This window comes from Ursus arctos, unplaced genomic scaffold (assembly GCF_023065955.2).
Source record: "Ursus arctos isolate Adak ecotype North America unplaced genomic scaffold, UrsArc2.0 scaffold_1, whole genome shotgun sequence".
NCBI classification, from domain to species: domain Eukaryota; kingdom Metazoa; phylum Chordata; class Mammalia; order Carnivora; family Ursidae; genus Ursus; species Ursus arctos.
Genome location: NW_026622763.1, coordinates 42,126,233 through 42,140,144, shown reverse-complemented (window position 1 = coordinate 42,140,144; position 13,912 = coordinate 42,126,233). Strand labels below are relative to the sequence as shown.

At 33.7% G+C, this 13,912-nt stretch overlaps 1 protein-coding gene across 7 annotated transcripts in view; it reads right to left on the bottom strand.

The window, feature by feature from the left end:
• TANK (TRAF family member associated NFKB activator) overlaps nt 1-13,912 on the bottom strand; it is an 86,294-nt gene that overhangs the window by 26,145 nt on the left and 46,237 nt on the right. For 3 of the 7 annotated variants that reach the window (XM_044381530.3, XM_057318160.1, XM_048214021.2), the window contains exons 3-4: nt 5,416-5,524; nt 4,213-4,331 (exon numbers count right to left, since the gene is read on the bottom strand). In XM_044381530.3, the coding sequence (XP_044237465.1) occupies nt 4,213-4,331; nt 5,416-5,524 (228 nt within the window). Of the gene's footprint in view, nt 1-4,212; nt 4,332-5,415; nt 5,528-7,526; nt 7,636-13,912 lie in introns of those variants that run through there. The other 4 variants (XM_044381529.3, XM_044381532.3, XM_044381531.3 and 1 more) reach the window with 2 other exon arrangements.

The following is a 13,912-nucleotide window of genomic DNA, read 5'->3' as shown; positions in this document are numbered from 1 at the left end:
AAAATACATCTACAAAATCTCTGGTACTCTTCCTTTCAAGAAAAGGAGCTTATTTCCTTGCCTCTGGAGCACCTCTTAACTTATTTCTAACAAGCAGAATAAAGGTATGTGATTTGTAGAGACTAAGTCATATAAAGCACTGTGGCTTCCTTCTTGCTCTCTCTCTTGGATCTCCTACTTTCTTACTTTGAGGAAGTTATGGACCTGGTTGTGAGAAAGGCCCATATGGAGAAGTCTCCTGCCAACGGTCATGTCAGTGAGCCATCCTGGAAGTGGGTCCTCCAACCACACCGACCCTCTAGATGACTGAAGCCCTTGCCCATGTCCTGATTTTAATCATATGAGATCTTAAACCAGAACCATGTAGCTAAGTGACTTCCAAATTTCTGACCCACAGGCACTGAGATAATAAATATTTGTTTTAAGCTGTTAAGTTTGGGGGTAAAATTTGGGGTACTTTATTGTATGATGGATGATGCAATGACCCCTTTGCCAAAATAATATCTCATCAAGAAAGACTGTGCGAACCATGGTGGTGTACAAGTGCAACTCAGGGGAGCCTGGGTGGCTCAGCCTGGATAAGTGTCCAACCCTTGATCTCGGCTAGGGTTGTGAGATCAGGGTGTGGGATTGAGCCTGTGTCAGGCTCCGCACTGAGCATGGAGCCTGCTTGACCTTCTCTCTCTCCCTCTCCCTTTGCTCCCCCTGCCCTGCCAATAAAAAAAAAAAGAAGTGAAACTCAGGTTTTCCATTAAACTGAGTACTTTTTCCCTAATGCCTCTAAACTATAAGCAGAGTACTAAGAGTCATCCAATTATACAAGCTCTGATGTCTTAACTTTTTTTTTTTTTAAAGATTTATTTTTAGAGAGAGCATGCATGTGCATGCACATGGGGGGTGGACAGTGGGGAGAGGCACAGGGTGAGGGAGAGATAATCTCAAGCAGACTCCCTGCTGAGTTTAGAGCCTGATTCAGGGCTTGATCTCACAACCCTGAGATCATGACCTGAGCCAATATCAAGAGCCGGATGCTTAACTGACTGAGCCACCCAGGCGCCCCTTGACTTAAAGGACTCCTGCATGCTCTGTGTAGGAATACCATGAACAGAGGCTGAACTATAAATTTCATGTTTCTCAAATAAAATTTTCTAAAAGAGCTTCTTTCCCCTCAATATACCCCTATCCTCCACTCTTTGTCTCATTTTCCAAGGCACTCAAGGTTGGCATTTGGCATGTCAATGGGTCTTTCCCCTGTCAAATATCCTAACCAAATCTTAAACAAAATACATAGTCTAAAGAAAACAAATCCTCAAATCACACAGCTAACTGAAGGAAAAGACTGTGGGTGGTTAGTAGCTTCTTTGTGTTATTGGTTCAAAGCATTTCTATTAACTTAGTAATTCATTATAGAGGCCAGTCCAACTGACTGGGAATGTGATTTCTACAAATCATTTAGTTTTTAAGAAGACTAATAATATAAAAGTATATTGAAAACAGAAAAAAATGAACTGTACCATTATCTTAGCCATTTCTACATCATGCCTTGCAGTTTTTATATGTAGATGCATACTTTTACAAAATTGCATCTGATAACCCATATTTTTTCATTTTGGAAAAACCCTGATATATCCAAAATCGAAGTTCTTTAGGAATGGATTTTCCTTGTATTAACTAAAAGTAAATTTAATTATGACTCAATATGTATAGAACAACATATATGCCAATTGAAAAGATTTTAATTTCAATTACTTAATTAGGCAGTATTTTTCTAAATGAAGCCTAACTTTTTACAATATACAGCCAGCTCTCAGATATTCAATAAATCCAATTTATTCATTCTTTTAAAATATATTTACTCTTCTTTTTAATCTGTTATATATTTAGTGCTCATTAACACTTTGGCTCTGGATATATAAAGAAAGATGAGAAAGCTGAAATACAAGAGACTAATTTTTATTTCTATTAAACGGTTACAAGTATAAGAAGACTGAGTGGATGAGCTATTCAAAGTATTAAATATGTGGCTGTCAGATAAACATTTCCCCTACTAGTAAAGATCATTAAGAGAACTCATTGAATTTAGATTTATTTCTTACTTGGAGCTTTATATTTTTCCCTCTGTTGTCTGTCTACAAATTAAAGTCACAACTGATGCAACATTGTTAATTCTTCAGAAATAAGCCATCTCTGACATAATTTCTGTTACTTACACTTAACGTTAGCCCAGGTATCCAGACATATATTTTGTGAACAAAAGATATCTTATAAAAATAAAACAAATGTAATTTAAAAAAGAATTCTGTTGAAGGTTCCCACTGAACACTTACTGAGAAATAAACTCTAAAACTTTCATAAACAATGACAAATTACCCAAATATAAAATAAATGAAATTACCAACATATCTAAGAGTCTTTTACACCATCCCATTTGTTCAAACCAAGACTAATCTCTTCAAAAATACCTTCTCTATATTTTGAACTGATAATAATCTTCAAAGAAATGTTATAACTGCAATATGGGAATTTTGAATAAAAATTAATGGTAAATAATAGTTAGAAGTCCCTGAAACAGGAAAGTGGAATGTATAGTTTATTTAAGCACTAAATTTATAAGTCACCATTATAGAGTAGTTCAATTATTTTGTAATATACTATAATAGACCCAATCACAAAACTGTATTTCAGAAGTCAGAATCACTGTTTCTGAATTTTGTCTTTTACAGAATAATCCTAAACATATTCCAGTGCCAGGGTTTCTTGTGTTTATTAGCATTTTGAGATAAATGGAAATTGCAGTGGAGGTGAAGAGATGAATGATCCAAATAAAAAAACAAGAATGATTAAAAAAAAAAAAAATGAAGTGGAAGATACTTTAGAGAACTTCCCATTTTAAAATCTTTATATATAGAAATGTATCTAAATTGGATTTCTCATATTTGATGTTAAATGAAAATAAGTTTAGGTAGTCTTAGTTATGGGATTGGTAACAGAATAACCTTGGCACACAAAGCTAAAATCTTCTACCTTATCTAGAAGAAAAGAAATAAATACAGAATTCTTGACTTAATTGGTCTTGTGCATGTTAAGAGTCCTCATTTACTGGGAGATCTTATTTTATTTAAAAGCTGTTTCATCCTATTAAAACCTAACTCATTAAAAAAAATTCCTTTTTAAACATAACATTTTAATGACTCATAAAAACATGGAGACCAATATGTACGTATATATCCACTACCTTGATTTAACAAGTGTTAATATTTTGCTTCAGCTCTTTTCTTTAAAAAAAAAAAAGAACTTGTGGATACAATTAAAGCCCTTCCCAGAATCACAGACTATTCTATCTCCAATTGTAGAGGTGATCGGTTTTCTAAAGGAGCTGTGTAACTTCCTGTCCATGTTTTTATACTTTTATTACATACTTGTGTTTTCATAAACAATGTCATAATATTTTATATTTTTAAAAATTTACATAAATTATTCCCATTTTATCATTTTGTAATTTCCACTTTTTATTCAATGCTGTTTCTGAAATCTAGGCATACTAATACATAAATATTCAGTTAATTTTAATTTTCCTAAAGTGTTTCATGTAAAGGTGTGCCATTCTGCTACTGATGGATGTTTAAGTTGTTTCTAAGCAATGTAGCTTGAACATCCTCATATATGTCTCCTTGCAGATGCAGAATGTTCCTTTTACATTGTTTCCTTCTGCTTAAACTGGTGAGGTGGATTTTTAAAAAATTAAGCACAGGCAATTGAAGAAAAAACCGGTGTTGTTTTTTAATCCAGAATCATCTGTGCCTTACTATCTACCTTAGTTAAATGTTTTACTTCTTTGTTAAATGCCTGTGATATAGAAAGAGAATACCAGGCAACACGAAACAAACCTAGTAAGCCTTTATATTACTTGGAAATAGTGCTTCTACTTAAAAACATGTAAGTCATTTGTTTGTGTATAAATAGAATTTGTTTAAATTCCAATGGTGGATCTTATCAGGAAAATAAAACAAGGAAGATGTGTTATGTATCGGCATTTGAATGTTGCTTTTTTGCAGAAGCAATGGCAGGATTGAAAAGAATCTTGTCCACCCTCTCCCCTGTTCCTGCCCACCCATATTTCACAGAATACTGACTGAATAATTCAGGAAGTCTGTGGAACCTGATTTCTCATTTCTTATTTCCTTCAGGGAATAAACCAGCAGTGCAGTCTACCTGTAATTGTTTTTCTCTTGGTATTCCTGATTTTACTTTATCATGTGGCTGATCAAGAGTCAAATTATTCTTCCTTGCTTCACTGTCTTCAAGCAGGGGAACATAGCCAAAACTGTTATCTGCAAGACAAAAACCTCTTGGATGTAAGTAGAAAACCCCTGTTTTTGGTACCACCTGGAAAAATAAAAACAAACCAGAAACCCTAATTTTAAAGAGATTTTAAACTATGAGCTTCAAAAATTCTTTAGATAATAATTACTTTGACAATTTAAATTTTCCCATTTAGACTTTTTCATTCCCACTAAATACACAAAACTCCCACTCCCAAAATAAGTGGTGTAAAAAATATGTAGAATTTAGAAAACCAGAAGCTCTTTGCAACTTCATATCAACAACAGCAATTAAACTTTTAATAAGCCATATTTTCCAGGTATGTATCCCTTGTTTAAGATAATTATTTGCCTAACTACTCCATACTTATTCTAGGAAAATTAGAAAATGCAGACATGCCAAAAATAAATAAATAAAAGCTCCCCACAACTTTTATGACCTGTGAATTATTCTTGTTAACATTTTGGTTTATATTTTATCACAGTTTTTCTTTTTCTATACATATAAATTCAAACAAGAACCTCTTTTTGCACACATAAAATAAAATTATATATATATTTTTATCTTGCTTTGTTCATTTTTTAAATATTATGAATGTCTCATGTTAGTAAGTTAACATCTATTATCACTTTTTCTTGGCTACGTAGCTGTTCGTTACATGAATGACTAATTTAACTGTTGAACACATCTTTATTTCTAATTTTTCATTATTAGACATGATATTATGATAAGCAACCTTGGCATACATGTCTTTGAGTTCCTGAACAAATATTTTCTTATGACGTATTTTTAAGGACTTGAAATTTTCATTTAAAAGGCACAGACATTTAAAAAAGTTTTTGCTATTTAAGGTGAATTGTCTTCTAGGAAGTTTCATCAACTTAGAGTTCTACAATATAGTATATGTGAATGTTCATTTCTCCATACCCCGCAAGTATCCATTTCTTAAATAAAAATATGTAACTGTACCACAGTTACTAAAATACCAGAACTACTGAGAAACAATGGAGAAATATAAAAGAAAAATTTGATTTCCACCTTTCTTTTCTCCAAGAGATTCAAGAAATGCATAAAAAATTAATATGAACATACCTTGACTGGAATTCACAAGAAATAACTGTGATTTTAGCTTGTCAATAATAGTTTGTTGAAGTGACAGCTGTTCCTGTTGCTCACGTATTCTCTGCTCATAGTTCTCAGTCTGCTGACATAAAAACCAGTTAGCCTGATATTCACTGACAGATATGTACATACATTTACTGTCCATTAATAATTAATCACATATAGATATGAGTTGCCCTGCTGCCATTTCCCAGGTATTGAACATGTTATTTCTGAACTAAAAACTGGCTCCAATAGCGTATTAATAATCATTCTAAACATCACTGATTTAAAACACTGTAAAATTAAAAAAATCATCTTAATTAAAGAAATTTCAGTTAATAGTTCAAATGTATGTTTCTTGGTCCTTCAGTTAGGATAAAAGTTGTAATTTAGAATTCAGTCCCTAATGACAACAAAAAAGCATGAATAACAAAATGGATGCTATATTATTCTATAAAAATACCTACTAACTTAAAAAATGTTAAGATTTCCCATCTTTTAAATAAACAGTTTTGAATTTGTATTTAGAGTATAAAACCACAAAGGAAGTAGCATACTAAAACTGTAATGAAAACAAAGGAGCAAGTACAAATTATAAAATTATATTGATCAGAAACTTCTTTTCTCAGATTAAATTTTAAGAAGTCAAGAGAATATCCAGAATCCTTATTGGGTATCTTAAATATCATAATTTCCCTTATATTTTTAGTCCATTCATCTTGCTATTTTATTGCAATGACTGTGAGAATTAAGCAATGAAAGAAGATAGCAGTTTGTATTAGAGAATAACTGATGTTAACAAACCTTTAAGCAAATATGAAAATGTTGCATTACAATTACCAAATTAGTACAAAGTCTTAAAAATATATTATCAACAAATAATAGAGAACTCTTTATCAATAAAGAACAATAAAGGACTAAATCATAAATTCCCTGAATGTAAAATAGGGTCTTAATAATCTCAGAATGTCCTTCAGTAGATACTAAATATTTGATTTTGAGGGGTGCCTGGGTGGCTCAGTTGGTTAAGTATCTGCCTTCAGCTCAGGTCATGATCCCAGGGTCCTGGGATGGAGCCCTGCATCAGGCTCCTAGCTCAGCAGGGAGCCTGTTTCTGGTCTACCCTCTGCTGCTCCCCCTGCTTGTGCTTGTGCTCTCTCTCTCTCTCTCAAATAAATAAAACCTTAAAAAAAATATTTGATTTTGAATTGAATTTTTATCGTAATTAAAAATCAGTGAAATTATTATTTTCAGAGACCAATAAGCTTAAAGTTCTTTATAAGTTACACAGCTGTTCCTAGATTCCCAAAATAAATTAGCTTAGGAAATTAAAGCAAAATACCACATTTTCCCAAATAAAGGGTGAAATTTTATAAGTAATACATTTCAAACAAGAATAACTGACAGAGCTGATAAGTAACTCAAGTGGTTTGTTATCTTTGCATGCTGCCTGAGAGTAGCGTTATAGAACTTGATACGCCCATAGAATTCTGCAAAGTAATTTATACATAGGAGATACTTAGTACATCACTGATGAAAAAAAAGGAAATAAGGAATCCAAGTTAAAAAAAAAAAAAGAAGCCTAATTTTATTATTATAAATAGAAGAATGTATGTTGTGAGTCCAATTGGACCATATGACTTATGGTTATGAGTCTCAGAACTAAACCTTAAACACTAGGGCCATGCCTCTCAGACCAAGACATCTTATTCCTACATAAATTTATATCCAAACCCCTAGAGTGAGTAGGTTGACTGAAAAAAGGATTTAAAGGTTTATAGCAAATTCTATAATAGCTTAAATTTACCTGGGCTACACAGAATTACCAGGCTGAGGAATCAGCAAACATGCTAATGTTACTTCTTCACTATCTACTTCTGTGTATTTACAATGTTCTCCAAAGAACTCAAAGCTCTTCATAAACACTGACCAATAATTGCCCATTCTTTCACTACATTTCGATAGGTAAAAATATTCTACTATCCAGACATTAAGTAACCAGGACAAAAAACTTAGCAATTAGAGATAGGCCCAGAATAAATGTGTAAGTTACTCAAATCTCAGCCCACTCTCCTTCTACTATATACATTTTTTCCCACCTTCATGAAAAACCAAGGGACTTGTATTTTCTTTTGGAACCAACTCAGAAGGCTCTGCCAGGTAATATTCATCTTTTAGTCTCTGGCTTGAACACATACTTCAGCACACCTACATATAAAATATTATAGTAAATGAATAATGCTGAAAATGTACTCATTGGCTGGGAAAATTTTCAAGTTGAAGTTTTGAACTATTTCTTAAACTACTTAATAAAGTACTTTATAAACTCCAGCAAACTGCAATAACTTAAAAACTCATATTCCGGAAGTACAGTAGGGGAAAAAGAATAGCAATGGTCCTTGTTTTCTTACTGCTTTTTCCACATACTTACATTATAGCAATTATAGTATTCTCGTCTAATTATACTTCTGATTTTGCTTTAGACTATGACCTCTTCAAGGGCAGAGGCTTATTTTCTTCTGGTATCTCTAGAGTATAGCAGAGTGGCTGGCCAATTTTGAGATGCTCAGTAAATATTAGTGGAATAAATAGACTTTAAGTTGTTAACTAAGTATCAGAGAAACAGACATGACTTCAGAAGTTACCTGAAAGAATGGAGAAAAGGCTTTGCTTATATTTTATAAGGGAAACAGGAAAAATGGAGACAGGTCAGTAGGTGAATAAGACAAAAGGAAATTAAGTTTGAGAAGATGGGTACAAAAGATAGGCAATATCTAAAGATCTTTTTCCTTTTTTTTAATACCATCAGCAAAAAAAGGGTACTAATTCAAGAAAAGAAAATACATATTCAGAGAATAATATAAAGATTTTGACCACAAGGCTATGAGAGGGAAAGTCCAGAGAAGATATTGTATTAAACTGGGAAATAACCAGAATTAAATTTATTTGTTATATTTGGAAACTGAAACAGTACTTTTTTTTCTTTTTATTAAATGCTTTTGTTCATTGAACAGATCTGAATAAACTTACAACCTGAAAAGTTCTTTTAAAGGGTCAGATAATTGTTGTACTGTCACAGTATTTAAAAAAAAAAACAAAACAATACAATTACAAATCAAGTACATTCCAGCCCCATCAAAGACCCCACAAAACAGAAAAATCACTAACAACCACATTGAAAATGTACAACAGCAATGTCTTGTCAACACTTCTGTACAGAGCACAGACATGACAGCTAAAACAGACAGAAGAGAAGATGCTTTTGACAGCCAGTGTGTGTGAATGATTCTTTGAGTCAGATGGCAGCAACAAGTTACCAACTAGGAGATCTGCATGACAACTAACCATCCATCTGTATCAAACACCATCTGGCCAAGATGACTCTGGCTTCTGTGTATTTGACACTCCTTCCAATTCCAAAGACTAGCAAAACAAGTGGTCTACCAGCATCTAAAGAGGTAAACAGGTACTTAGGTACTTGTGCCATAACGTACTCTGTATTCTTTCTTAGTGTTCAAAAGCAAAACTTAAAACAATGCTGATCAATATACTACGCATTTTAAATTTATTAAAAATGGTTGTCTATACATGTCCTTCCCTGGTCATAAACAAAGCAGAAAGCTTATCTTTAGAACTGTCCCTTTATCCAGGGAAAATTTCAATTCATCTTCAAAACTACGGCAGCATATTCTCTATAATTTTGGATATACAGCTGCTCAAGTTTTCATGGGTTTCATAAATATTAAAAGAGTTCTATAAATTGAATTTTTTTTCCTACTGCTGACACGGAAAACTGTCATTTTTCATATTTTCCAAAGCACTTATTTCCTAGATGCGGGAATAAAAGTTCAAGTGCCCTTCGTCATCAATGATACTTGCAAAAGGTCAAACATTGTCTCTTTTCATCCTCAAGAATTAATCTCAATATTCTGAAAAATACCATTGTTTTCCTCCAGGTATAAAGACAATAGGAATTTAATAAATTGAATGGGTTAAAAAAAGAATCTCAATTTAAAAACCTTTCAGACTGTTCCAAGATTAACAAAGAGAACAAAAGCTTTATAGAAGGCTACCACAAATAGCTCTCAATAAGGAAACTCCACAGTTCATGGAAGTAAGACAATTAAATAATAACTGTCCCAATATACAGCACTTTGATCACAAACTACCTTATCTTGAAACTCTGGGTAAACTAAATATCAACTTCAATTTTAAGTTTAAAAAAAAGAGATTTATAGGATTAGCAACTTAGAGATCCTGGTTTACAGAGTTTATTCTTCAACCACTCTCTGCTATATTTTCTTATAACTAGGTTACAAGCCCTGCTATTCCTCCCCACCCCGGCCCCATCAAGACTTACCTAGATCTGCAATTTGACAGATCAGGTTATCAATCTGATTATCCACTATTTAGTGACAGTGCTGCCACCAATTTCTCAGTATGCCAAATGGTAAAGAATGACAAACTATTTTTATTTTATGATCTTGTGTTTTGGTTCTGATTAATTTATTTATTAGTCTCTTTGAGCTCTGGTTTCTTTCTTTCTGAAATGAAAATGGTATCTGCCTGAAGGACTGAAGCAAATGGTGTAAGTTATCTGGTACATAATAAGCTTTTTGCAAATGTTAGTTCCTTTCCTTTAATAATGAGCAAGGTATCTATATAATATCTGTTACCATAGCATCTAGTGTATGCATCCATTAACTAAAGCCCTGATAGCCACTAAACATGGATAATATGTGTCACCAGACTTACCACACAACTTCCCCATGCTCTAAGCCAGTTTTCTCAGTCTTTCTTCTAGTTCATTGTAACCCAGGACTCAGAAGTTTCTTTTTGAGAAAGCAGTGTAGTACCTCCACTGAATCAAAAACATTCTATCAAGCAAAAAAACACTAAAAACCCTGGTTGTTCAAAGTTTACAAAGAGAAAAAATAGTCAAAAATGATTAAGTAACAATTAATGGCTGTTAAAAATCACAAAAGTAGCACATTTGTTGAGAAAATTAAAAAAAACAACAAAATGTCTACCATCACTACCACAACAAAACCCCACATATGCACAAGGTAAAAAGTGAGTCTTTTCCTCTACTGTGACTTCCAGTCCTCCAGAGTTAACTACTGACACTTTGGTATGTACCCTTTCAGAATTTCTGTGCACATATATATGTATCTTACTTTTTAAAAACTGTGAACTATTCCGTAACCAAAATTTTCAACAATACATTATCATCATATGATCATTTCACTGAATACTTACTATGTGCCAAAATCAGAGAGCTCTATTTTATTTCATTTTAGTCCTTTAATCTTCTGAGTAGATTATTTTCCACACTTTACAGGTGAGAAAACTGAAGACACAAAGAGGTACAAAATAACCTGCCCAAAGTTTCTCAGTAGGCAGTGGACCTGGGATTTGAATTCAGGTTTGCCTGACTGTCAAAGCCCAAGCCCTTAAATAACCACTGTGGCATATTATGTAAGTATATCCAGTTCTACCAAGGTCCTCTTTTTGCTATATACTCTCTCCTTAACAATCTCATCTGAAGTGGCAGGTTATACACCACTCTCAAATTTCTCCTTCTAGCCCAGACCTCTCCCCTGAGGTTCCTAGGTCTCTCCTCTAGATTTATGTGGCCAAGTGCTGCTGGGAAAGCATTTCAACTTTTACATATTCAGAATTGATGATCTCCTCCCTCCAACTTCTCTTTCTCCCTCCTCCCACCCCAGCTCCCTGCAAAATCAGGTCCTTTGGACTCCCTCTCTGTATATGGCACATCTATCTATCTATCTATCTATCTATCTATCTATCTATCTATCTATCTATCCATCCATCCATCCATCCAGATAGCCACTATCTATCCAGAAACCTATAACAATCCTTGACATCTACTTGTTCTACAGTCAATCCGTTATCAAGCGTCAGTTTTAATCTTGAATCTCTCAAATCTATCCACTTTTTTGTCTCTAATGTAGCCATCACCATTCAAGCCATCACAACCTTAATTATCTACTGCAATAACCTCACTGCTCTCCCTAAATGTATCAGCCAATCCATTCTCTAAACTGTAGTCACTGTGTTTTGCAAAATGCATATGTAATCATAACATCCATTCAGTCCTTCCACCCTTCACCCATAAATATCTTAATATCTTGGTTTCCTACTGTTCTCAAAATACAGAACCAAAAATCCTCAATATGGCCTCGAAAGACCCTACACAGTCTTGCCCCCGATTCTTCTCATTGCACATTTCCCTTATACTTTCAATTCTTTTAGGCCAATGAGTCTGTATAACATAGGTCCTTATACTTGGAGAGTACCCCGACCATGCCCTTTCAAAAATGACTTCAGAAAGCCTATCTTCTCTGACCTCCTAGATTAGGTAAAGTCCCTAACAGATGTTCCAATAGCAGTTTACTTTTCTTCCTAATACTTATTAGAGTTTGAAAACTTACATTTATGAGATTACTTGACTAGTCTCTGCTTTACTAGATGTACCACCATTACACGAAGCAGGGAGCATGTATGCCTATCACTGTGGACCCAATAGTTAGAACAGTTCCTGATACAATATACTGAATAGGTGCTCACGATATTTTTGAATGAACATTATAATTTAAACTCTCCCAATTATTAACAGATCCTTGAATTTGTATCTTAGCATACCTGTCTAAAAGTTTTGATAGGAATATTTCTAGAAATAAAAACCTGGAACAAAGGATACAAATATTTTAAATTTTGATAGGTAGAAAAAGAGTCTATGGCAAAGTATTGACAATGTAAGATAGAAGAAATAAAACTTTGATCAGAAATAGCCAGAAGCACCTTTATTCTAATACCAGTAGCTTCTGTAGAAAAAAACAAGCGTCAACTGCTCCACTACCACGGACACTTTACACAGAGATTTTGGGGACCAAAGAAAGGAAAAAAAGAAGAGTGGTAAACAATTTTAAAATTTCAAAATGTTTTAATTATTACTGATTCTTCTCTTGAAAAGATGGTCAAAGAAGCAATAGAGGATATTTAAGTCTTTATTAAGTATACTTGGTTTCTTCCACAGAACAGTGGCAGAAATGTACAAGAAGCAACTTGGTATAAGTAATAAAACTGATTAAATATTTTAAGTCCACATTATGGACTCTTGTCATATTAGATACTCTCCAGCAACTTTAGCCTCGTCAGCCAAAAGATGTGGCAAAGACTGCTAATTATTCCCCCATACATATTTTTGTTTTTTTCTTTCAGTAATACAGACTTTTACCTGGACACATGGTCATCCAGTTGAGGATATATTTACAGCCATACGACCATATGTCTAAGTTCTGTTCACAGGATGTGAACAGAAGTGACCTGTACAAATTTTGGACTGCATAATTAAAAGAAAGCTATCTGCTCTTCCATGCTTCTCTCTGGTCTTCCTGGCAGGGAAATGTTAACAGGAATTGCCACTGTGATTCCAGAAAGGGAAACCATATTTTAAGGATGGTAGAGCTGCCTTACTGTCCCTGGCTACTCACCTCTGGACTCTTGCATGAGAGGGTAAACTTCTATCTTATTTAAGCACAGTACTTCTTGGTCTCTTGTTAACAATAGTTTATCCTGTACCGTAACTAATTCAAGGACCGAGACAACTCTGCCACTGTCCTATTTAAGAGTTTCTTCTCTTATTCTGTAAGCACATTAAAAGCTGTCCATGTCAGGGGCTACTGTGATTAAAACATCCCTCTACTTTGGAGCAATCATAAGACCTCTTAGCATTGGTACATATGAATGCTTACACAGGGCAACAAATAGAATAAGTGATTTCAGATTATGAACCTTTTAAGTGCATGCTCTATGTTTTACTTATCTTTGAATCCCTTACATTTTTTATGTACCTGGGACGTCATAAACTGTAGGATGAATGAAAGAAAAATGAATAACAAGCATTACACTCCAGTCTCTTTTCATAAGAGGTGTATAAATCACAAAGTAAGGATTCATCCAAGAAAAGAGGAACCCCAGATAGGTTATTCATAGTAATGGGAAGAACAGTTTGAATACCTGGAATGGGCTGTGATTTAGCTAGGTTAGTAAAACAAATGTGGATTCACATAAACCTAGTTTCAGTATACATTCTGCCACATTGGCTGAAAAAAATTTACTTATTTCTGAGTCTCAGTTTTTTCATTTTAAAATGGGCTAACTATGTCTACTTCGCCAGGCTATGAGGATTTACACATAAAGTATGTGAAACTTATAAAATATATTCATTTAATGAATGATAATTTTCCTTTCTGTTTTACGATGTAATATAAATTTAAGGACTGAATGAGGAACAGGATGCAACTGGCTCAGCATTATCTGGGGTTATGTGACATTTTAGTATGGAGTAGAATAAAAGCTATTCTGGAAGGAAAAGCTCAAAATAGTTATGTGTTCTTAAAATGAGAGATTCTAATACAATTTAATGGCGTGGTGGCCAAGAGTGCCTAGGTATAATAAT